Below are 27,540 nucleotides of genomic sequence, written 5' to 3'. Positions count from 1 at the left end.
AGACAGTGTCTCTACGTTTCTCCTTAATATACTTGTTTCAGCCTTGTCAAACTGAGCTGAAACTTCAAGATTTTTAATTCTTGTCAACACTTTGCTAACGATACTTTCATTAGAACATAGGACTGTTTAAGCAGTTTGGATATGGTTTCCTGGAGCCTAAGAACTTTGATGTTCCCTGAATGGAAGGGAACAGCTTGGGCACAGTTCAATTGAAAAATCTGAAGTGAAGGAGAATAGCATACAGAAACATTAGGGAAAAGAGAGGTGCCTGTGCCTCTGTATCTTAAAGCATCATTCTAACTACCTCTGGAGGAAGAACATTCCTGGAATTAAGACTTAAATATTTAGTTTAATGTGAGAACAGTCAAAAACAGTCACTGTACTACTCACAGGTTTTATCCCATGTTACCACTGACAGCCATCTTCAGCTTTACTCATTTTTTACAGGTAAGAGTTCTACATATTGCACATTAACTAGACAAGTTTTAGAGATTCACTCAAAACTGTGCAGACAAATGCTTCACTTACATAACTGCAACAACAGACTCACATATGCAGCTGCTAAAAGCTTCACATAAAAACAAAGAAAAGCCTATACAACAGACTACAGTTCATACTTCACATCACCAGAGGACTGAAGAGACTTGTAAATGAATGTAGCCTTCCTAAAATGAAGATGAGTGTCAAGTGCCACAGAGTATTCAACATTCATTCAGTTCCACACTCCACTTGTGTATTTTAATCCTTATAATTTTATCTACAGTAATTGCACTTTGGATTCATAGCACATTTCTGTGATTTAGTATATATAATAAAATTCAAACAAATTGAAATCATCTGATAATTAGAACAGCTGCCACCACCACCAAAATGAACAACTATAGCAATTCAGTGCACAGCAAGAGAGTGAGTTTGGCACACTTTACTATTATAGGAAAGACTTATTATTTATTGCTGCAGTGTATGACCGGCTCAAAACATCAGACTGCTTATCACTGGCAACTGTAACACCTGTTCTTCAATGAAGAAAGCTAAGTCTGTATCTTCATGATTGGAGGAGTTTATCATAAAACTTTGTTACTGAATATTTTCAAAGACTGTGTGGGGAAAAATATCAGATGTCTCTTCTAAAAACAAGCAAAAACAAACAAAAAAAACTTCCTCATAGTTAAAATTTTTCAAAGGGAAAAAAGCCAACAACTGTTCTTTACCCTGGATGAGTATTTAAAATTAATTAATTAAACTTAATTAAAATTAATTAAAATTATGGAAGTTATTAAGCTTCCAGTTGAGCCTGGGTTTTGATGGCATGAGCATAGAATTTGCTGTAATGTAAGTAATTAGTTAGTACATTTTCTGAGTTGAGCTGCAGGTAAAAATGAAATGGAAAAGAGCTGTGCAGGATAATGAGATTCAGATTCAGGAAACTATTTAAAAGGGAGGCTAAACTGGTACCTTCAGTACCAGTTAAAATCCTTCTGGACAAGAAGTAAAGTGTCAGAACTGACTCTGGAGAAATCCAAATATGGCCAAGCCAGCCAGATGTTGGCTTCTAGTAACAGATACAGACAAATTGATCCTTGGAATAGAACATCTCTCCTATGAGGACTGGCTGAGAGAGCTGGGGCTGTTCAGCCTGGGGAAGAGAAGGCTGCAAGGTCACCTGATTGCAGCCTGTCAGTATCCAAAGGGGAGCTACAGGAAAGAAGGGAATACACTCCTTTGCAGGGTCTGTGGTGAGAAAAAAAGGGTTGAGTTTCAAGCTCAAAGTGGGGAGATTTAGGTTAGATATAAGGAAAAAAAAGTCATTTACAGTGAGGATGGGGAGGTACTGGAACAGGTTTCTAAGTGACATGGTTGATGCCCTGTCTCTGGAGACTTTCAAGGCCAGGTTGGATCAGGGCAGCCTGATGGAGCTGTGGTATCCCTGTTCATCACAGGAGTGTTGGACTAGATGGCCTTCAGAGGTTCCTTCCAACTCTAAGTTTTCTATGATTCTATATTTTATTCTGTTCTTTGTCATATAAATTTGGTCTTGAGAAACTATCGATTACTTTTCCAACAACAATATGGATTTGTGACCTTCAAGATGGCAGAAACAGAACAGAGTCATAAATAGAATGGAGGCAACAAAAGCCCTCAGCTTTTTTACAGAAAGCAGAAAGAAGATGAAATCATTTTAGTAAGAACAAGACCTAAGAAACACGACATTACTTGTACAGAGATTATTATGATAATAATTTAACTGGCCTGTGTAGAATTGCTTTACGCAGCTAAACTCTGCAAAAGTTAAATGCTTTCATTTCCTTAACTTGTCAACTGTTTGTACTCACTTCACATACAAAAGATACATATTCCCTTCCTTTACTTACATTGTTACTGAAGTTAAACCATATAGGAACATTTTCTTTGTCAAAAACAACATTTCTTTTTCAGAGGGTTGTATCTTCAAAGTTAAAAAGACTAATGTGTCCTCAAAAGTGCACATACCAGGATTTGCAAACATCCAGCTGCCTGGTATACATGCACAAATATGAGCATGATAAGATTATGAGTGGCTTAATACTGCTTTTTAATTTGACTAGTGCTTTTGAATTCATCTCCTTGTTTACTTAAAATAAATGTACTCCCACTAAAATACTATTCAAGTTACAAGATTTAAAATATTTTAACTTATCTTACTTTTTTCTTTGCAAGTGGACGAATGAGTCACCCTACCTGGATTTTCTTTCACTTCACTCTGCCACATGCAAAGAAAAGAAAAAGCAAGCTAAGTTTTCATTTAAAAAGGGAGTGCACTCATCTGAGCAAACATATGCTTTATTATATTTGACATGGCCTTGACAATTACTCTCCTCAGAATTACAAAGAAGATATCTGCCCATCTGTTACGATCCATGACTCCCAAAATAAGAATAAGCTCAAAAGTAACCTCTAAGAAACCCAAACTTGGAAAAAAATAATAAATTAATAATAATAAAATAGATATGAAATATACAAACAAATGAAGATTAATTAATTAGAAAAACTGAAAGCAAGTAGCAAACATACAGAGTAGTAAAAAAAAAAAAAAAAATCTAAAACAGAGGGAAAAAATAAAGCAAAAAAAAAACCTACTTGGAAAGGAAAAACTGGTGTGAAATACCTCCCCAGGAACACATCAAAGCAGGATATGACATTCAAATGATATTTCAAGCATGAAATGCTTTCCTAGCACTGCAAAAGAAAATCAGTAGCTAATACATTAGAGATGTGCTTTTATAAATATATTCATATGCAGGTGAAACATTTTTGCAAAACCTGAGCAATACTCTTGTTCCATCCCCCAAATCTTCTTTATGATATTTTGTAAGTTAAAGCAAAAGTAACTTACTTGCAAATGTCATCTTCTGGGTCCTCAAGCCCAAATCTTTCATCAAAGGTAAGCTGTATCCACACATTTTCATCTACTGCTACTAATCTCCACACTAGCACAGTATTGCGTGGGTATGTGTGTGGGAACTTGGGGCTGTGAATACTTCCATTAGAAGTCACAGTTATTATCTTCTCATGCTGAGGATCCTGCACTCCTGTAGTAAAGAGAGAAAACAAACACATCAATACTGTATTTCTTCCCCTCTTCCTAAAGTGTATAACATACATAGAAAAAGTCCCTTTGTTCTGTTTGCTTTTTAATTCATTTTGTCAGGAAAATCTATTCAGTAAAAGCATATTAAGAGATAAAGTTTGGTTTGCAACAACAACAAAATTAATCAAACCCAAGCTCCAACTGTTGGTCAGAAAACAACACATGTTCAAGTGGAGGTAAGAGAAATGTGACTGTATGGTTCCTTCAACTCCGACACATAAATGCAAGACTGGAGCCCTCACAGAAGTCCAGCAGCCAAATCATGCAGGCTGCTGATGGCTCCAGTTCATTGTTACTGGGAAGTGCAGAGAAATCACTTGAAGGTACAAGGGCAGGCCTGCTCACACCACACACCTACCACACAAAAGGGCTGGTATAAATTTGCCTCTCATTAGAAGAGACTTCTACATTTACTGGGTCCAGTGACAAGGATTATGATGGCTGCAACCATGCTGAGGGATGTACTGGCACAACATTAACCTGACACAGGAGTGTGTCAGGGATAAGCTATTTGGAAGTATACAAGTATATGAAATAAGACATTTACTGACAATTTCCTACAGAGGGCATCCCTCAGAATTCTTCAGCTTTGTTAGACTACAAGATACATGTAAAAATAAATGTTTTATGTGGCAGTAAACGAACTCAGAAGAAATACACTGACTACATTTGACTTTAAAGCACACAGAAGCACTAAAACAGTTTCTTTGGTGATGAATTCACAAGTGTGAGGAATTGCCAAAAGGAAAGGACTCCTTTGGTGATTGGCCACCGTGACTGTCAGGGACACAACTCTCTTCACAATAACTCAAACAACCTCATTGCCAAGTGCCCAGAATTCCCAGGAATTCATATTCAGCAGCTGGAATCAGTCTGTATGGAAAACTGAGCTGCAAACAGGAGGCACGGATCTAAGTTGAATATTTTTCAACATCATGACAGAAAATGATGAGATCTCTAAATGACAAAATTTAATTCCATAAGCACATCAAAGGAAAAAAAAAAAAAATCTTCATGCTATAGCACAAGACTTCTATCTTTGACCTTTTCTAAAAATCTGTATATAGTCAAGTTTGACGCTGCACTCAGTAAACCGTAGCAATCCTCAGTTACCTAATTAATAACCCTAGTAACTAAATACATGTATAGTTTTGTACTGGGGAGTAATTCACTTTATTTTCTTTTTGGCAATTAGTTTTGTCAGTTAGTTACTTCATTTTTGTTTGTTATATAAGCAGCATGGTGATGAAAATACATTTGAAACTATGTAAAAAGTCTGTGCTTCAGTCTACAATGAAAACAAGCACTGTAATCGTACCTTATTATAGTAACATATAAAGGCTGACAGCTAAATGAATGTAGTGCAAGAAAAGAAAGCTATACAAACAGCATTGCAATTTCAAAGGAATTAATCTATACTTAACTGTAATTTAAAGTCTGACAGATTTTTGCCTTCTATTCTGATGGACCCATGCCTTCTACTTGTGGTATGAAAATGGAAACTTTTCCTTTACATGAATTGCTGCTTACATAAACCTGAAGGAGCATGGTTTTGCCAGTATTCACACACAGTTACAGAGGACTGACAGCCTTGCAGATGCACAAGGGAGAACAGCAAGCAGTAATAAGAAGAAAAGCACAAAAGATGTACAAGAGATAGATTCTTAATTTAGATGCTTCCCTAGGTGCTGATTTTTTTGTTAGCTAAGTCACAAGCATTTTTTTTTTTATTTTATTTTTTTTTATAGTGCATAGCATGCCAGGAGAGAGCTCCGTATTAAATGCAGCAGCCAACAATAATATAAGTGACTTTCCCAGAGATTAGTATGCCAGAGTGCTATTTCTTTAGTATGCAAAGGAACATTGTTTAATTGATGACACTATATTCAGTGATACTTTTTGTCTTGAAAAAGCACATATAGGATTACAAATCATGTTATATTTCACCACGTATTTCTTTTTTTTTATATCATCAGGACAATGACAACCACCTCAGCGCAATTAAGGTCTGTAAGTAGTCCAGACATATCAAATGAGGAGCCACTAAAGAGAGGCAAAGGAACAAAAAGGCATACTGTAAATTAATGAACAGGACTTGAAGCATCCCCAGTATCTCCAGCTCCTCTGTTTGCAAAGGAAAAATGTCTCTTACACAGCATTGTTCCAAGAACATATCAAATTCTCATACATATCACTTGCTCCATTTCAAATATTTGCTCTCACACAGTGGAATTTCTTTTGCAAAAGAATTATTTTGTATGACCACAAAGGAAAGTAATTGCTGTCACTGGAGAATGAGGCTTGTTATTTGTCTTCAGATAAGCTGCAATATACATTTTCACTCATTCTACATAAACAAATGGTACCACCACACTGCAAAAAACAAGTGTTCTCCTATTGAGCTCATGCATGTTCTGAGTATTTTGAGTAACCTGTGTGAAGAGCACAGACACCTGAAAGTAACTAAGTTGAAACTACAGTTTCTGGTTCTTTTCTGGAATGACTTTACAATTTCTGGCTTTATTTTAGGATTAAGTCAATTCTGGTTACACTTAAGAAGGAGTAACAAGTTCATCCAGACTTACAGTGGTCAGCTGTGTAAAGCTGACCAAAGCTATACATATCAGTCCTCACTGCTCTGACCTGTTTGCCTTGATATTAACATCTCATTGATCATAATTTTTCATACAGCACAGGTCAACTCAGAAGCATCATTCCAGAAGAGGGCTGAGGCAGGTGAGGCACTAGCTTAGCCTGAGAGCAGCACCACTGCATGAGCGAAGTGGGACAGACAGGGGCTTCTGTGAGTAGCTTCTTCAAAAAGAGAGCAGAGATCACCTGAAGGAGAAGGTTCTAGAAATGAGGCACACTAGATGGAGAAAACACCTAAGCTGACCCAGAGATGTGGCATGGTTACACTTATTAGGGAAAGACTGTATGAGCATCACAGGGCCCGATGCTGAAGAATGAGTTGCCATAGTAGTCTTTGATGTGGTGCAAGATGCTATCATCAGATTTACATACCAGTGTAGAAAGCCTGCACATGAAAATTACAAGATTCCAGACATTCTGAATGCATGGTAGTGCCTAACCCCTCCATTGCAATGGTAACACAGATGAAAAACCACAGTATCACCAAGAGATCAGCAGATGCCACTGTAAACTGAAATTAAACCCACCGACAAGACAAGCTCATTCCTGTCTACTTCAAAGTAGGCCTCTTCCCCCATGGGCACAATACATTTCACAAAGATCAGTGCTGACACTTCTTAAATATAGCAAATACCTCTTCCAAGTACATTGTAATCACTACATTTTGGTGGGGGTCATGGGTAAAACTTGGACAAATCAGATACAGTTCTGGAGCACCAAGGAGTGGAGAAACAGCCTTGGCCCCTGGGTGCTACTCTGAAGGCATGTTTCCTTCAGAGGTGTAGCACTGGTAATACCAATTTTTAAAGTGCTTTTGTTAAGCTTACACTGATTTCACATAATAATTTCTTCTGTAAATAGAGCAAGATCAGAGTTCTACCACTCATGGATTGCTCATAGATAATCTTGTTTATTTCATTCTGAAGCCTTTAATTATGAAAAACAACTTCTAGGCTTTCAGTAAGAGCCATATAAGGCTATCAATGCTTCAAAAACAATGCCAAGTTCAAATAAAGAAAATTCAACTCTAAATATTTACAGATTAAGATTAGAGCTCTTTCTGATATACAGTAATGCAGTATGTGCAAGTCCTCTGCCTTAAAACTCAGCAACAAAAGATGACTATTTGTTCATTACCATAGAACTTCAAAGGGATGCATTCTTTTATTATCATTATTTGCAAGGATTTCCTGCAACAATCCCATTCAATTTCTACAACCCTCCGCACTATGTACAGAAACAGACTTTGTAAAAGAAGCCCTTTGAAATGTAACATAATATGGTATTTTTTCCAAACTTTTGAAAAGCAGCAAACCTACTTTCAGAAGTAATAACTAAAGGAATATGAGAATACTTCTTTCTATCCTCTGTCTCTGGTTCACTTGCCTCCAGGCACTTCATAGCTATTATCTGAATGTAGCAGCAAAATTTAACTCTTTTTCCAGGTACAAAGGAAAAACTGGAAAATAGTCTGTTACTGGCAAAAAACAGAAGGCAAATAACCCAGCTTGATATTGTTCACATGTAAAGTGGGTATTGGTGCAAAAACATCCAAAATCATACAAATGCTGCTCTGAAAAGATCTGTGGGACCTCCAGTCCAAGCTCTTGGTTGTGTTATTATTCCTGTTTGCACCACAGCAGGTCACACATATGAGGACTGGCATTTTCTTGTAAACTCCCAAACTTGCACGGATCGAAACTCCATTGTGTCTTTGGCTAACTTGCTCCAGTGGCATATTAAACTCCAATGTAAGATGTTTTTCCTCATGTTCAACCTGAACCTCTCTAGCTGAAATCCTAAGCAGGCTGTTTGATTGGCTGGTTTTTCGGAGGACAGGGTTGATTTGTCTTTTTTTTCCCCTCACATGTAGGTTGGCCACCAGGTCATGCTTGTAGCTGCTCTTAAGCATCTGTAGCCTGCTGCCAGACTGCCCCTTATGGTGCTCTCATCTGTCCATAAACAAAGCCATCTTCGCTGCCGTCCACTCATGTACCACTAGATACCAAGTCTTAGAGCCTGGTAGTCAAGCTGACTTCAACCTATCCAGCAAGCAGTCTGTTCTTCCAAACTGTCATGCTTCAAGTACCACAAGAAATGCTTTTGAAGCATGAGGGCTTGTTTTCATTGTACCTTTTCAAGTAGTGAGCAAAGAAAACTTCACACAGGCTTGATGTATCTACTAAGATAGCTTTAAGTAGTACGGCTTGTGGTTTTCTGGGTTAAATTTCTAAAACCCATCATGCCTTTAGTGGAGGTTTGGTTCTGAATTGCTTCTATGCTTTGATATCTTTGAAATCTTAGTGTGATTCTTCAGATATTACTAAGAAATAACCTGAAAGAAAAGTTTACAAACCCATAACATGCAATATACATAAAAAAGCTGTCAACTGTCACATGATAAATTCACCTTCTAACAAGAAATCTGGTGATTTAAACAAGTACAGGAATGTGTACAGGACTGTATTTGTTTCACTATTGCTCCTACTATTATTACATCTTAAAATCCTACAGTTTCTCCCATTTCATTGCCTTAAGCACTGAATATCATATATGATTTAACTGCTGGTTAAAGGTCTTTCTCCTGTAGCTATGTAAGGAGTTCACAGAGACAAGATGAGCAGAGAAGAGCAAGGTTTCAAATAGATCTTCAGGAACCCAGAGTTTTGGCAGCTGGCCATGAGGGAAGGACAAAAGAGAAGGGGAGGGAAAGAAAGATATCATTGGAGAACAGAACATAGAACTGTAGTAACAGACTCAGTAAGGCTTCTGTCATGGTTTTGTGGAAACAGTAAACCAGAAAACAGTTGTCCAACCAGACATGCTTACACCTACTCAGAGATTACAGTTCTTTATTTACTTTAAAGGGACAAAAATTACATCTTAAAGTGTTTGGGAATTTGAGTGGAAAAGACTGACAATATTTTCAAAATAAGTAATCTTTTAAATTGTTCTGCTACTCAAAAATGTGACATGGGTTTGTTGATGTTACTTTTACAGGAAATTGACTTAAAGTTTGAAATAAGTATCTAAATTCATAATTAGATCCAAGCAAACACCAACAGAAGTTATTACTAAAATAGTACCTCTGTGATAACAACATAGAATGTTTTTGCAAGTGTGAAAAACATTGCACGTAAATGCTTGAACACAGCACTCAGTATTGTTTCCAATTTTATTAAGACAGGACTTAAAAACTACATCCAAAATTAGATTTGTCAGTATTGGAAACTGCACACGTGAACAAAAATTATCAGTTCATCCTGAATAACTGTACAGCCTGAGCAAGGTAGGAAAAAACACAAAAGCAGTAGTATTATCCCAATTTCCTAAACTGTGCATGGCATAGAGTGGCTACAAGTTCAATAAGATAACTTCAGCAAAACTGTGAAATTAATCTGGATTTCTTTTTATGTCAGTTAAAAGCATTAGTTTCAAAACCCGATCTTAAATCTTCCTTGCATATCTCATTTTTTAGTACTAGATATTGTTCCCACCCCTGCCCTCCACCTCCCCTTTAAGATCCATGTGATTCATGTCCTTTACAAAAAGTTCCTTAATCTGACCCATTCAAAAATTTCACTTCTTGATCTCAATTTAGACTTTGTTGAAAAGCGAGGCTTAATTTTATTATGCCCCTTTTCTTTATAGTTCCTTCAGTTTATACTGCATGGCACTTGTTAAAAGCAGACACTAGTAAACATTTGGGAAAAAGATTATCCATGGCCCATGTGGAATTCAGCCTGAATAAATAGACTCTATGGATACGGTATGTGTTAAGTAGCTACATCTCATTTTCAGTTTTATTCAGAATGAAAAAATATAATCCTGTCTTCATCATGCTATTGGAGGTAAAAAAAGAAAGATACTACCCCGATCTTTATAAATATCAGTCCTGAAATATTTTGCTTTGTTTTTTCCATTGTTTTGGTATTTGTGTGGATTTTCCTTTTAATTCTTTATTATAGTAATAGTGATTCAAATATTTAAAAAGGTCACTAGTATATTTCAAGCTCTGAAAATAAGCTCTTTTTCTAATTGATTTAGAAAATTATTACTGCTTAGCTATATGAAAATGCAACTCTCAAGGATGGTTAAGATTTTTATTAAATAATTACCATGATCAGCGCACATAAAGGAAACAAAACAAACCCAAAGATTTAAGGGATTTGCTCACTGCAATTGAAGGTGTGACTATTATCACATCTACAGCTAGTTTTAACTACAGAACAAGACTAACTATAACAGTGAATCCAACGTGCATTCAATTCACTGTCAAAAAATGCAAAGGGTCCTATGCAAACTTAAAAAGCTTGTGCCAAACTTTTGATATAGAAATAACATTGCTACTGGAAAGTCTACAAGCCAGATTAAAGCTACTTCAGGCTTGCACTGTATATACAAAAAACATAGCTCTGGCATATCCTTATGTCAGAAAGGCAAGAGAAACAAAGAAAGTACTATAACAAAATTATTTTTGATTTTGATATTTTCAGAACTGGATTACAGTATAGTCCCAAATTCAAGGACACAAACCGTTACATCTTAAATATATGTTAAAGTAAAAAAGATGTTAGCTGGTACTAACCTGCTAAAACAAAATTTCTGGACGAATATAACATCTTCATTTGAATACAATTTACTTTCCACAAGATGATTGGGCAGAAAGTGGTTATGCGGTATCAATACTGATCTATAGGTATGTATATAAAACAGCTGTCACTGAATTTGAAGAATTTTAAGCAGACAGAAGTCAGCATAACAACCAAATCTGAAACACTTGTTTCTAGTATCTTCTAATGAGAAATTAAATCCTGTCACATACCAGAAGAATACTTGTCCAGAAAAGGATATGCAAGTCTAGAAGAAATTCAGAAAGAAAGCACTAGCACAGCTACAAAATCCACTGCAGGGTGAAAAATAAAAGGTTTTGTACAGTATAAAACGGCCACATAGAGCAGTAACACTTCTTTACAACTCCTTCATTACCACATGTTTCTGATTCTGCTGGTTATTGAAATGATGTGCATGAACGTCAATTTATAGACAGCCCATAATGACAAGCAATGAATATTTAAAATAACTGATAAGAATTCTGGTAAAACAGGACAAAATTTCTAAGAAGAAGTGTCATAGATAGCCATGAAAGAACTATGTCCCATGGCACGGGCAATACAACAGCCTGCTTTGAGCAAAATCACTGCCAAAAGACCCTGTTGTTAATCTAGTAGAGCAGGTGCTCTTGAAGAAGACTGACAGCAGGGTCACAACTCACTTCATTAAGAAGATTACGTGCACCATGATATAGAAATCCATTGGTATCCCTAGCACATCCATAGTTCCACTTATTCCATGTAAACCTTGTTTATTCCCATATAATTTATTATTCCAGAAATGAAGCTTAAGCTTGTATTTCTGGGTCACCTGACATCTCTTTCTGCCTACCATTAATACCAGAATTCTTCCAGAATGCCTATGTGGGATTCTCTGAAAAAGCCGCACACTGTAAAATGAAAAGTGAAATCTAAATATAATATACATAGAGAATGCTTAAAATCAATTTGAAATCTGTTAAATCAATGCTTATCGAAATTTCCAGTCAAACTGATCTTTCTTCCTTATTTTAAAGTGTCTTATCTGTAGTCTATTCTTTGAAGATATCACACAACTAATAAAGCAGCTTCTTGAAACTGAAGGCTTTATGTTAAGATTTTTATATGCCACAGGTAAAGCATAATCTGCATATCAAAGCTTCACTGCTGTCAAGAAATACAAAGTATTGGATACCAAATGTTGACTGTCTCTGCTCCAAAGCTGAATATGAGAGCAAGGATTTCTGAGTGAAAAAATCAGCTAGGCATGATTTTTCTTATTATTATTTAAATACAGAAAATTAATATTTTGAAAATATAAGTACAATGAAGGGTCTTTATCTTCTGCAAAGCAGTCAGCTGAAATAATGTCCTTGGTAATCTGCCTTGATTACTGGAGAATTTACTGTTTGAAGACTCCTACCTCACTGAGCTGGCTTCAGGAAAGTGACTTGATTTTGTTTCTTGCTGTTTGGAACTTAATTTAGCACAGTTTGTTTACATGGTGACTAACTGACATCTTGGGTACTACAGGCCTGTCAGCCTGACCTCGTTGGCAGGAAAGATTATAGAGCAGATAGTTTTGAGTGAGATCACACGGTGTGTAAGCAACAACTTTAGGATCAGGTCTAGACCCCATGGGTTCATGAAAGGCAGGTCCTGACTGACAAATCTCATCTCCTTCAATGATTGAGTGACCCACCTGCTAGATAAGAGAAAGGCTGTTGACGTAGTCTACCTAGACTTCAGCAAAGCCTTTGACACTGTGTCCCACAGTACTCTCCTGGTAAAGCTGGCAGCCCATGTCTTGGACAGATACACTTCTCACTGGATAAGACATGGCTGGAGGGCTGGACCCAGAGAGTGGTAATAAATGAAGTCACATCCAGCTGATTGGACCAGCTGTGAGTGGTGCTCCCCAGTCCTGTCCTGCTTTGTATCTTTATCAGTGACCTGGATGAGGGGATTGAGAGAACCCTCGGTAAGTTTGCAGATGATACTAAGCTAGGAGGAAGTGTTAATCTGCCTGGACATAAGAATATCTGATAGAGGGATGTGGGCAGGCTAGATTGCTAGGCTGAAGCTTATGGGATGAAGTCCAACAAGACCAAGTGCTGGGTCCTGCACTTTGACCACAACCCCAGCAATAATACAGGCTTGGAGCAGATTGGCTGAAAGACTGTGTGGAAGAAATGAATCTGGCGTTGTTGGTCAATAGTCAGCTAAGCATGAGCTCAAAGTGTACGCAGATGGCCAAAAAGGCCAATGGTATCCTAGCTCGTATCAGAAATAGCATTATGAGCAAGAGCAGGAATGTGATCATCCTGTATCCAGAACTGGTGAAGCTGCACCTCAAGTACTGTGTTCAGTTTTGGGCTCATCAATTGGATGTTAAGAAAAATCTTTTCTCTGAAAGAGTGGTCAAGTGCTGGACCCAGCTGCCCAGTGGGGTGGTTGAGCCATCATCCCTGGAATCATTCAAGAAAAGTTTAGATGTTGTACTAAGGGACAAATAAGCCTTTCAGGTGATGCATCACATGAAATAAGAAAGGCTGAAGTACTAGGGATGATGAAGGTGACTTCACTTTAAAATAGGACCCTTCTTTCAAACTTACGAAACATAGACTTGTAACAGAAATACTTTCACTTGGCGATAACTTTAAGACTGATTTCAGCTCCTATTTCCACCAAGACATTATTTAAGGAGGTAAATATCTGCTTATAAAGGATAATTAGACTAAGTCTTTATGGACTGCATCCTGCACTAAGATACATGTTAGCACATAAACAAATAACCCATTTTTAATATATTATTATTCAAATCTACAAAAGTGGAAGAAATCCATACATACAGAACTTTTACCTAAACTATTTAACATTCTTGAAAGAAGAATATAAAGGAATCTGAGTTGACTGTTGCACAGACAGACCACATGCAGTCATATACAGGAATTTACTGGAGAACTGATGAACAACTCTTTAAGCTCTTACATCAATTAATATTTGTTACTGCAGAGTTCAGCAGAGGTAACTCTAATCTGCAAAGTTTTCATGGATTTTACAAGGTTTGTAACATTTACAAACTTACACGTATTTTTCATTCTGTGATAGACAAAAAAAAAAAAAAGACTTCTAGCATAGGACCTCATCCTAGTCTTTTCAGGTCTTGTGGCCTAACTATCGCTAGGTGCTCTTCCAAGAGTAATTTCATATCTACTTGTAAGATACAAGGAATTCATAGCACAAGTGAGAAAGTAACTAAGAAGGACAACAACAACAACACATTATTACCTCATTTCGAAATTGGCCAAATCTGATGTAGGCTAAAAAGATCATACGTTCTCAGCTCATGCTAAAGCAGATTGTCTCTGGAAGACTTCTCTCACAAGGGAGCATGGAACAGGAGGAAAGAAACTGCTTCTGTTACCTTTGGAGACAAGCTAAAGATCTAAAGCTAATAAAAATGAAAATCTTCCTGCTTATTTTGTGATACTGATGTTAACCATATCAAATAGAAAAGGCATAAATGAAATAAAAAAATGCTAAGTCATGCTTAAAGGAATCATCATCAGCCTCTGTGTGAACAAAAAGCCACTGACCTCTGTCTGCAACCATCCAATCATTTATCCACTGAACAGCTCAACCTTCAAACGCGTACAACTCTCCAATATAGAGATAAAGATGTGACCAGAGACTGTATCAGAGGCCTTGTACAAATCCAGGTAAACAGTTGCTCTTCCTTTGTCTACAGATGCTTTCATGCCATCACAGGAGGCCACCACATTGGTGAGGTACAATATGCTCTTGATGAAGCTGTGCTATCTCAGATCACCTCCTTATATCATCTGTACCTTAATATAGCTTCCAGGAGGATCTGCTCTGCTTCTCAGGTACAGAGGTGGATGTTCAGGCTGATGAGCTTCATAACATTTCCTTTCTCCCTTTCTTAATGTGAGTGATGTTTTCCTTTTTCCAGTCACTGGGGATTTTGCCTGACAGCCATGACTTATCAAATACAATAGCTTGGCAATCACAACAGTCAGTTCGTTCAGGACCTGGAATGTGTGTCCTCTGGCCCCATAGACTTGCACATATTCAGTCTCAAACTCAGAGGTGGTCTCAGACTTTCTCTTCTTGCTGAGTACCTCAGCCTTCTGCTTCTATCTGTTGAAGCCAGTTCTCCCTTCTCGTTTATTGCCTCTGACAGAGCCTTTCGCCTGTCTCTCCTGACCAACATACCTGTAGAATCCCTTCTTGCTATTTCTCATATCCCCTGCCAAGCCTAGTTCCATAAATGAAGGTATCCTAGGATATTTCAGACATTTACTGTATTGTTGGGAGATTTTCCACAAGGACTGAAAGTTTCCACAAGGTTCTGTGTTTGCACTTTGTCCAGAGTTGCTTATTATCCTTTCTACTTCTAGAGACTAGTCTAGGAAAATGTTAAGCAAAAGCTGAATTGAAACAAAGTAACCTTTGTAAAGTAAAAATAGTATAAATTAATAAAGGGTCTGAAAGCACAGTTTTTCTCTCTTTATTTTGGCAGCTTTTCATATACAACTCCCTCCAGCCCCCAACAGTTGGAAAACTGGGTTCCATTCCATTTGCAAGTACATCCTGCAGACGGCAGTAAGGCTGCTTTATCCATTTACAGAATCACTTGCTTTCCTTGAAATTGCTGTTAAAATTCACACTGATAACAAAAACACTCACCCACTCTCAGACACATGCACTAGTCCCCCAGCCACTAATCCTTGGTACAGGACCAGATCCCTAGTCATCACTAGGAGCAAGAAGCCAGCAAATCTGGCAAATTCTTGCAGCTCAGCCCCAAGTCATTCAGCACAATATTCCCAGATTGAGTCATTTCATCTTAATCATTAGGATTTCCTGTTCTTATAATTCCTTTCCCAGTAGTTCTATTGGAAAATAAAGCCTCAGAAATATCAAGTAATCCCAATACTTATCAGCACTTCACAATTAAATAGCCCAGGGACTTGTTAAATTCATCTTTTATAGCCTTCTTACAGTTACTGTAAGAAGAGGAGAGAAAAACCCACTTCCTTCTGTGATAAACTTCATTTTAATAGTATTTATTCATATTGCGGTTTCAAGTCAAAACAGTTCTATCTCCATGCTACAAATCAGGAGTCAGAATAAAAGGTTTACAGTCATTGTGTAAATGAATGAAAAAAACCTAGTGATGAATACTTGCTGAGCCTATCTACTCACAGAGATAAATCCTGAAAGCTGATGAGAGGCACTGTCTTTTCCTAACAAAGCATCTAATTATCTCTTCGGTGGGCTCAAATTACCAACCGCTCTGGGCTAAAAGACCAGTCTTAGATTGTTCACATAAATTCAGATCTATAAAAGGTGTAAGATACTGTGGTTAAGTCAAATCAAAATGTTAAACTTAAAAATTTAGTGATGTGCAAAACTAAACACCACCCATAAAACTGTTCTTCCATGTATACTAAAAAATAGTTCAGCATAAAATTTGCATCTTATAATCAGAATACCTTTTTTTTTTTTCCAGTTTAGGGAAAGGGAAAGGAAAAAAGGGGGACTGAGGCAAGAGGGAAGCAAAGTTGTTGCAATCTTTTATTACTATCATTAGAAAAACAAAATCCAAGACCTATCTCACTATTAATACCTGAAAGTCTAAATTAGCTATAGTCATTTGATGATGCAATCTACAAGAACCTTTCTCATCTGCTCTTGCACTTTTTTATTCCATTTACATTACAGCTGATAAAGTGGAAACAACCCAAACATAAAACAGCTGCAAACGTGCTTCCAGGCATCCAGTGCTTCTATTCACACAGAGAATATGCTTATACTGTCAATGTATGCAAGTTCAGTTCACTAAGAAAAAGTCAGCTGCTACTCCTTATTAACAAGTCAAAAAGAATCCCCAGCCAAACACTGTTCTTAACTGAAATTTGAGTACCAGTTGGTATCCAGTTGTTCATTTAATGACAAAAATGTACTATTTAGTGCATCATTTCGATGGCTTTTCCTATGAGTTTCATGTTTCACTGCATTTTTTCCATTTTTATCCCTGCATAACAGCACTACCTAAGAGCTGATCAGCTCTAAGCCTCTTCACTTACCTAAGCCCGTAATACCATTTAGCAGTTTGTAGGAAAAAAAAATACCATGCAAATATCAGACTCAAGAATCAGAAATATTAAACAAAGTTTGTACACATGTTAAATAAGAACATGTAATATTTGACAATTTACATCTAGATAGTAAAAAATTATTCAGATTCTTCCATCCACCCACAGACACCAAATGTTAAGTGACACTTTAACAGTCATACTTTTACTGCTATGAAAGAGAAAAAAAGGAACAAAATCCATTTATGATTAAATAATTTCATATTGAAAGCCACTATGGAGTCCTCTTAGCTTCCTACAAATTTGCTAGATTATTAGCCATCACATTTGTTCAAGAGATTAGAGTCCTTGGGATGAAGGCAGAGGAAGCCATCAGCAGAAACATTTCTACTATTTATGTGGAAAACCCCAGATTCACTCATTTTAGAGTAGAAGTCAAAGACCATTTACCTTCAACAAGGTTTGTACAACTCTCTTCATTTGCATATCTTATCCCCTCTATTTTCCAAAATAATAACAACCAAAACAAAGAAAAAACAATCCTGTGTTGCTTTCCCTTCTTTTAGCGGAACCATTTAGCTACTTTCACCTCTATAGCAAGATAAAAATCTGGACAACAGCAGAATATAGATCAAAAAGCTTCACCTATCATTGACAACTCCAAATTATGGCTCATAATAACACTCCAAAGTTTATTCATTATGTCTTCATTTCAGAAAGTTTTTTGGTTTTTTTTTTTGACATTTCCCCAACAAATTCACTTTTCCTTTACCTGTGTAACAACCGTTACATCCAATGAGTCTGAAAACACAGGAACAAAAAAGTTTGAGAGTTGCAGTAATAACAGTACAACTGTCTCATGCTATCAGGATATTTATCACTCATGCATACGACTGTTTAATAAGTCCAGATACTTCTTTTTCTTTTAATTTCTGGGCTTTTCTGTACCAAGTAAGGAGCTGTGGATGAAAGAAGAAAGATTTTGGTACCAAGTGAAGCCTACAGAAGGGACAGGGTAGTGTGTGCATGTAGCTAAGAAGCTGACAACTAAGCTGTAAAACTTACTCTTGCAGCTGTCTTCATACTCTTACTAGAGTTGCACAAGCTATGAAAAGTTCACATAATAATTAACTACGTTTTCACTTTTCCTCTATAAAAGACACATAATCACTTTTACGCTGAAGCTTGTATTATACATAATTACTGCTCTGATGATCGAACAAAATAAGTGATAATCATAACAGCGTTTATAGTGTTAACTAATGCGTCACTAGTGGCAAATTATTCACTGTAGATGTTTCTTACAACAAATATCATTTCTCTTTTGTTTGCTTTATTATCTGATAAAGAGATCTTTTTAAAATACTTCCTAGCAGGCAAGCTCTCAAACTTCAGAGATTAATTATTGGATACTTTTCCCCTATTATGCATTGCTGCTGTTTCTCCTCCCTGACAGTGGTAACTTAGCAGGACTAACATCCTGCTGTTAGCTTTTTTTTTTTTCCTGACAGATTACATGTAAATACCCATAATTTTTGATAGCTGTATATGTAAACACACTTTAAATAAATGTGTATAAAATATCTGAGAGCTTACCCAATCTAAATACTATCCCAGTATTTATTCTCACTATTTGTGAGGTCTCCAATTTCTGTAATCACTCTTGCAAATTACAACTCCCAAAATAATCTAGATGTCACACAAGGAGAGAGCTTCTGCCACTTCTCTCGGGTCTGCTCTCAGAATAATGTGTTATTCATGAGCAAGACTACCAGGCTGTGCTCTTCAGAAGTATCAGAGCAGCTGAATTAGCATTTTTGAAGTAAATAAAAACAATAAAATCTTCATAGAAAAACATTCTTGAGACTACATCTGTCCTAATTCCAGCATAAGCCTAACATAAATAAATAAAAACCTGTGTTTGTGTGGCTCACAAATGGAAAGAGTCATTTTTTGTTTCATAGAATCCAACTTATAGTCAGGGAAGTTATGAGCACACTTGCCATCTGTACTCGAACCCTAATGGCACAACTGAATTGACTGTATATGGACAGAGATGGTCTCAAAAAGATTTGGATTACAAAAGAGATAAAAAGTAACAGATGTGCTCATCAGCAGGCAGACTGGCATTCACTCCACAGCAGGTGAAGCTTCCAAGATTAAGCAGACCGGAGCAACTCATCTGAGCTTGCAAGTCACAAAAAAACAGATTCATAAGAACCCTAAATATGAACAGGGAAAAAAAAAAAAAAAAAAAAAAAAGAAAAAGAAAATTAAGAAAATAAGATGTCTGTCTCTAATAATGAATGATAAAGCTACCACTCTGAAGAGAGTCTCAGCTGACCCCCAGTTCCCATAGATGCCCCTGCTGTAGGTAACAGAGCTCCTACAGGAACTCCAAGCCTGTCAGAATGAAGAGGGATACACAACTATGCCAACCTGGGACTGGGCCTCTGGCTTTACCTATGCTGCTCACAGAGTTTTAAGCACTGCAGCACCCACAGAAACCCAATGTGACTAAAGGAAGAAAATCAGACCACTTTGATTGTGGTCCTCCTCACGGGAGAGCATTGCCCAAAGGTGGCAAAAGAAACACTAGCCCAGATAAGCAGCCAGACCACAGCTCCTGCTCTCAGGGAAGCTGCTCAACTAGAGCTAAGCATCAGGCACTTCTACTAGAAAAGCTTTCTTCCTGGAAACACAGTTATGTGGAAAAATCCTGGGAAAGCCTCCTTAGGCTCAGAACTGATCTGTTTACAAATGCCACACAAGTCTGTTAAGCAGGGGGAGGGGAATTACTAGCATCTCATCTTCCTAAGTAAAAATTACTAAAGTCAATAAAAGATTTTTACTACTCTTATTTTTTAAAACATATGCTCCAATGATTTGTAAAACCATAACTTACTATGCATAAGACCGAGGTCAAGGAAGAAGAAAAAAAAAATCCATCTTTATGTATTTGTGTAGCCTCCATCAGAGTGGTAAGCACATCTGAGCTTTATCCTATTTTACTAGTTCTGAAAGGATTTACTTTATTATTATTTAAGATAGAAATAATGAAATAGTGTTTCCAATAGAAAGACAGAATCTTGGAAGAAGCCCAGTTTTCTTCCACTCTGCTTCATTAGGTCACGTCATTCTCAGATCAGCAAAACTGCCAAATACTTCTAAAGCATGCTTCAGGAGTGCCAGGTGGCATTATTCAGAAAGTCTTACAGGTCTATAGGATAGGCAGCATAAAAAAATGTTATTTTCCATATGAAGTCCTACTTCTGACTAATGGAATGTTTCCTTCACAAAAAGTCTATGTGTGCAGTGGTCACAAGGCAGACTCGTTTTTGTTTAATAGGCCTCCAGTCTTCAAATGAAATCAACATGTAAGTTAGGTGGCAGAACAGTTAAAAATCAATGTATTCTCCTACTTAAGACTTTAAATGAATCCAAAATATTTCTCAAGGATTTAATACATCCTTACATATTCTTACCAATTCCAGCTCTGCAAAATTCAAGTTTTAGGCTCACTGAATTTAGTGTCAATTAAGATTCTAGTCCTGGATGTGAACACTTTATTCTACCTGCAATATACAAGAATAATTTTGAGAACAAGCAGCAAAAATTTTACAAAAGATTCTCCACAGATACTGTCTAGAGAAGAACAGAGTATCAGAGTTTAATGACAGAATTCAAACACCATAGGAATGTGCATGTTGCAGGCATCAGGGCAAAACAGAATGGATGCTAATACCCTACCATAACAGAAGTACATTTATAATTGCTCTCTTCCCAGTACAAAAGGGATTAACATAAAACCCACCTTGATGTAACTGGGAGTGAGCTGGCAGAATGAATGCCAGATGTAAAAGTTGCAGTGTTTGATTTTAAATTGCCTTCTCAAATGATCTGGTCAACAGCTCAGGAAAAAAAACAACAAACAGCTAATAATGATGTTGGCTACTATTATTGCTAAGGATGATGATATCATGCTGTATATCTTTGAGAATGAGTGTGTAATTTACAGAACTAGACTTTGAGTGTGCCTAATTTCTGAAAGTGATTAATTAGCACTTGATGTTTCATAAATCCATTATTCAAAGGGAGGGCAAGAGGAATGGTGATCACCACCAGCCTGGCTACAAAAGAGTTCCTCTTCTTTCTGCATCAAGTGGAGTGAAAAGTTTTAGTTATAACATTCAAGTTATTATTTCCCCATTGCCAAAAAAATGGGGGTGAGCTTCTTTCAATGTTCCTAATTCTATTTCACTTAGTTTTGGGGACAGGTATTTATAGAACAACATAAGCTAACAGCCCTGATCAGAATTAGCCAGCTATCTGGACAACATGAAATTCTCCTCTAACACATGGTCTCCAGGAGGCCACACAAAAAGAGCTGCCATCTCCAAAAGCTGCCACTTGTACATGGAACAGATTGCTCTCAACAGCAGTCAAATGTCAGAATCCTTAGAAGCAAATCAGCCATATAACGTCTCCTGTGTAAGATAATGATTATAATGTGACCAAAACACAGTAAAAAAAAAAAACAAAAAAAACCACTTGGGCCTAAAATATCCAACATTACTAAAAATGTTTCTCTTATATAAACAACCAACAATGCCTTTGAAAGTTACTGAAGTAAATTAAGATGAAGGCATGCAGCAGCTGGAGAAAGTCTGGCATTTAGTAGGGGATTCTCACTTGCAGGTCTTATTTTGCTAAATCCAGCATGAGCAAAGGTCAGTGCAAGAAGTTTTTGTTCTTTGAAGATTACTCTGTGCTCTTAATTTTCATTATTCTGAAATAAGATAACAATGTTGCAACACCTTGGTATGTTAATAGCAACTTTAATAGTTAGTCATGTGGACTGTAAATTTACAAAATCCCTCAAAATAAACAAACAAAAAACCACATCAGTGAGGCACATCTCTCCCTGCAAAACAGCCCATTATTTACAGCTCTGAAAGCACTTATTCATGAGCTTAATGTTAAAAACTGCACTCACTACCACAAAGACCAATGAAATCATGCAAGTAAATTTATACCTACAAAAGCTTGCACATAAATGAGTAAATTGTCTTGAATATGCTTTTGTTTCAACTGAACCTTTGTAGAAACAACCTTTACTTTTTGATACTTTCAGACAACATTTATAAAGGAGTGTCTTGGGTCAGAAATGGTTCCCTTAAGGGTTAATAACTGGTAAAAATTAGAAAATGAAGGGTAGGTATTTTTATTATTACAACCATTTAAATTAAGAAAGAAAACAAGAAACAGTGTTGGGACCACTGTTGCCAGTGCATTAGTGATTCCAAAAAGCAGGATAGAAGGGGAAGAGCAAAAAAATGTTAATTGGAATGGTCAATTCTAAAAGAACAAAGCAGAAAACTATAAAAGAATAAAGTATAAATCCAAGAACAAAAAAGATACAAGAAGCTGAGAAAAGAGTTCACAATTCCAACTGATGAAACTACATCTGAAATAAGTACTAAGGCATAGTCAGGAGCAAAGCACTGGTATCACTATGGAGACCATTTGAAAATATCAGGTCAAACTTAAGCTGTGACCAGAAACACAAGAAGCAAACAAGGAATGTTGTGCCAAAACCAAAAATTGAAATAAGGCAGCTAGGAGGATCCACTGAACTGCTGTCTGCGCCAGTCCATCTCCCAGGAAACCAACAGAGATGGTTCTAACAGAAACTGTTCACAGATATAAGACGACAGCAACTTAGAGAAGAAGCCATATCCTAAGGCCACACTGCTCTTGAGCAATGTCTTCTCTGACAAAATATGGGTTTTAAAAACAAGCAGACAGCAGCCCAGTTCATTTGCTTGGGCTGTGGCAAGACTCTCAACACACGCCAATACAGAAAACCACAGCACTTCTCCTTGTGGTCAAGACAAGGAGATGCTGAATGAGCAGATAACAAGGAACATGAAAAACTGACTGGGCTTTCAGGCTCAAAAGCTAGAGGCCAGTGAAGAAATTCTTTTCAAGGCTGATAGTGATATAATATTTTCACCAATAACCTAGGCAGTGCAGCCTGAGTAAGTCCAAAGACAAAAAGGAAAGCAGAAGTGTGGATATGCTGGAGGGCACAGCTGCCAGCCAGAGAGGCCTCAGCAAGTTACAGGGGCAAGCAAAGGAAAACACAGGTCCTGAAAGACCCAGCCCGCAACATTAAAGCAAGTTTAAGGGGAAAGCACCTTAACTTTGAACTTCAGAGTGCTCTGTTTTCATCCATGTAACACAATACCTTGTAGAAACCTTGGTTCAAGCTTTAACAAAATAGAAGTCACAAATCCTACATTTACAGGCTATGCCATGACAAAAATCAGTGGAGTAGAACAATGTAGTTAACTCTGAAAATTAAGGTCAAACAACAGCAATAAGCTATAATTACTACTGACGTATGGGAAATGTATGTTTATATATTCTTGATGCACACTAGCAACTACCAAGATTAGGACTGATTTTATTTTGCCCAGCTCCCTCCCCAAACCTTGGGAAGGGGGAAAACTTGACTTTCATGTTTTAACAGGAAACCAGAAAACACTCTATATACAGTCATTAGCAACTATAGCTGTTCTTCAGATAAGAAAAACAGGCACTTATAATATGCGAATGACAGTTAAACACCATTTTCTGCATTAACAGGATTATCCTTAAATAGTGGGATCTGCAGTTTTGCACAAACAGGATTTGCAACAGGACCGAATACTGACAGAATCTGAAAATGATGAATCATAGGAAGACAACTCTGAAGACCACAAATACAAGACAGCCATTCTGATTTCAGGTTATGTTGTCTCATGATGCAACATGCATTAGTCATGCAAGATGGTCTATAAAGTTCTACTAAATAGTAATGAAATTGCTAAAAAAGTACCACTGAAATGCATTGGCTTTGAAATGAACATATCTGCCTATATGGAACTGCATACAAAAGAAGAATGAGAAAACATATCCGTAGAATTTCTCCTTCATTAACTCAGTAACGCATACTGGAATTTTAAACACGTTTTACTATGTATTTTCAAGCATAAAATGAGCAGAAGCCCTGTGACTATATTCCACAGAACATTTAATAGACATTAACACTTTGATTCAGTGCTCTGATTGGTTCTACCAACTGACTCCTTTACCAGGCTTAAAGCCATTCAGAAAACTTTCTAAAAGGCATCATTTCAGAATGCAGCACCTTCACTTGAAATAATAGATTTACTGAAAGTTGCAAGAAATTAAATGTTTCTTGTACTTACCATGTCCCAGAGCATGCTGCTTAAAACTAATGTAGGTACATTAATCACTTAGCATAAACACTTGAAACTGGGACAAAGACAACTAGTTCCCCCTCTCACTTGCTGTAGAAATATTTGAATGAAATGAAAGCTGGTTCCACCAGCTCAAAGATTTCTACCTTCATAACCATACCTCAACATTTACTAGTGGCTGGTTATACAGATCACCAGTTGTACTGAATGTTTAAGAACTCAATGCACCTAACCTGACCTTTGTGCTTTCTCTTTAGCATATTTTTCTGCTTATTCTCCAGATGGATTTCACATTTAACTGGATCTTAGTACCAAAAGCAATGATTGCATATAAAAATATCTGAAAGAAAACTCTTTCTTTCTCAACTCACGAGGTTTGCAGCTTCTTGAGCTGAAATGGAAAAGAAAGTCAGCCTGTATGAGTTACCATCCTCCTATATTCAAATTTCTGTTGAGAAATTGGAAGGCGACAAAGCAGGCATGAACTGACTCATTATTTTAGTTAGTTGCTACCAACAACTAAAGTTTATGGGCAAATCCAGTCAAATATCCACTAAACTCAGCTTCAAGAAATGGATTATCCATTATTTTCACCTTGTTCCATTTTATCTTTCATCCTCCAGTCCCCTGTCATATCGAAGGTTATGCCTAACACCACAGACATTTCCCATGAGCAGTCATTACAGCATGACTCTCCAGTTAATTTCTCTTGGAATGATAAATTGTAAGGCTATTGTATGGTGCCACAAACTTTATGATTCTGTAGGCAGTGTTAAGAATAACAAATCAATCAATACCAATGTGACATAGCAAAGGTATGAAAATATACAAGAGGGCTGAAGAAAAATGGGCAATGAAAATACAAAATAATACAGATACTTGCTAATTCAGAGGAGTCAGTGGCAGCTGGGCAAAGTGCTCTAGACTAACCATACCAAATTAGCCACTGTGCACTGCCAACTAGAAACAGCATCTCTTTTTGGGATCCTCCTGTCTCCAACGCTACGCCCAGTGAGCTGGCACTAGAGCAGATTTATAGAATCAAAACAAATGGGTATTATGTCTTCCTGATTCTTGTTTTCTTCAGATTATCTTCTGAAAGCTTTGTAATTGAGCCAAAGGTAATTTATAGCCGAAGTTAAACAAAATTAACAACAGGAAACGGCAAAGCATTTCATTTCTTTACAGAGTAGTACTCCAAAAGGTAGACAAAACAAACTGGCTTAGGGAGGCAGCTATAGTAAACTATGCTTCATTAAACACATGAAGCCTAATTCTGTTCAGTAAGCTTTTGTTAGATTTCTGCTTCCTTGAAATCATACTGGTCGTAGGAAAGAAAAAGGGACTTGACTTTAAAGGATTAAAGCAGGAAAGCATCTGTTGTTTCACAGACATTCAGTGCATCCATGCTGTTAGCAAAGGGCTGACAGTTCCCCAGTGCTGCAAAGCAAAGAGCTATTTAAGCTGTCCTGCAGTAGGATGGCTATAAGGGGTTCTATGAGCACAGCTTGGAACAAGCTTCTTTAAAACCATACTGTGATCATTCCTCCTGGAACCAGCACTGCAGAAAAAGCATTTCTATTAAACATACACCTATAAATGACTGAAGAAATGGACAAGCCAAAAATGCCATGCAACAGCCCACACAAACAGTTCATAAAGAATTTCATTCAATGTATGTGCATTTCAAACACAAACTTCACTTTCAGCTAATGCTAAACAGCATTTTAGGAGCTGACATACTGCTGGAAGCTCTCAAGGACCTTTACTCCTTCATTTACTCAGCACAGCATCTTCAATTGCTACCTCAAAAATAAAACCTCCTAAACTAACATACTTTAAGTCACCTCACACTCCATTCCAGGAAGCGACTAAAGATATTCAGTTATGTCTGCACACCTAACTAGACTGACAAATGCACCTGCAGAAAAAAAAAAAATTGACTTTTCTCCTTTCAATGGCTGCACACACTAGTTTAGACACTTGTAAAGTTAGTGGAAAACATCCAAAATTCTGCAGACCAGGGCCAGACACATTGGCAGCCAAGAGGACAGCAGGGTTTGTGTCTTTCAGGTGCTCCTGTCTGAACAGGCAGAGTTCTTAATGGTACTCAGGGGCTACATTCAGGCCCACTGGCTTGTCCTGAACACACTGCAGCCCACCCCTTCCTTAACTGGCATTTAGCTGCCAGAACATGAAAAGGTCCTAAAAAGTAACTACAGACTCCAGGCTAAGAAGCATTTTTTTTCCTTCTTAAAAATAAAATAAAAATAAAAAATAAAGCACTTTATTTATAGCCTTTTATTTTCAGGCAGACTGCCACGGATTCATATTTATACTATTTTTTAACAAACTGTTTAAAATAAATTTTTTAATTCAAAACTTGTTAAAAACAAATTACACAAGCTTGCAATTTCTTCATTTTTACTACTGCAGCACCAGGTGATTGGCAGCAATGTTAGGAATGCAGGTGTTCCAGAGTGCAGATGGAAGAAGGGGCCTTCAGACAGTTTGCCTCAAATCCACTCCAAGCTTTGAAGATAAGGGTATTTCAAACTGCCGCTGAAGGGGGGGAAGGGGATAGCAAACAATCTTAACTCTTCCCTTTCAAGAAGTGTTTGACTAATAAGGGTGACAGCCTCCTGTGTAAACTTGATGTTTGAGCCTACGTTCAAAGTATTCTCGGGAAAACACGAGCTCCTTTTATACAGGACAAAATAGGTCTACTCCAGTAGTTCCCCATACAGATCCCTGTATTAATTCTGCTCCAGAGACTACCTGTTAACACTGTGCAGGGTGCAAATAAAGCCCTCATAATCCTACTGAAGAGCTCTCAGATTCTCTTCCTCCACAAAAAAGAGCCCCCCTGCCCCTCAAAACATTCAGTGCTGCTGAATATATACATCTTCTTTACAACCAGTAACAATGAACATGTCGTTTCAAAGGCATCAGTATGCACACCCTAACCACAACCACCCATCCTCAGCCTGAGCTGCTGAAGCCTTTCCTCCCAGCACAGGCAAAAACTACAACTGGGCTAACTCAGCTCCTTCTAATTAGAGGAGAAAACTGAGCTGCTGTCTAAATTTAACAGGGATGACTGGAGCTGAGAATCATACTTCTAGCCCCAAGAATGTTTGGGGCACAACCACATGCTCCAGCCAGAGCCCACAGCTCTTGGATCCATCAGGAACGTAGGAACAGGACCCACAGCCTTTCCTCTCTGCAAGGAGCTGCTGTGCAACAGCGCTCTTCTTATAAGCATTTTGAAAGCC

The 27,540-nt window shown here is 37.4% G+C and overlaps 1 protein-coding gene across 2 annotated transcripts in view; it reads right to left on the bottom strand.

The window, feature by feature from the left end:
• The window catches only part of PDGFC (platelet derived growth factor C), a 101,672-nt gene that overhangs the window by 40,361 nt on the left and 33,771 nt on the right, over positions 1-27,540 (bottom strand). For both annotated transcript variants that reach the window (XM_015860984.3, XM_085546398.1), the window contains exon 3: positions 3,374-3,569. In XM_015860984.3, the coding sequence (XP_015716470.1) occupies positions 3,374-3,569 (196 nt within the window). The remainder of the gene's footprint in view (positions 1-3,373; positions 3,570-27,540) is intronic.

This window comes from Coturnix japonica, chromosome 4 (genome assembly GCF_054131305.1).
Source record: "Coturnix japonica strain WE chromosome 4, WE-NBRP24, whole genome shotgun sequence".
Taxonomy (NCBI): domain Eukaryota; kingdom Metazoa; phylum Chordata; class Aves; order Galliformes; family Phasianidae; genus Coturnix; species Coturnix japonica.
Note: the sequence above shows the minus strand (reverse complement) of the source record. Positions and strands in the feature narration are given on the sequence as shown.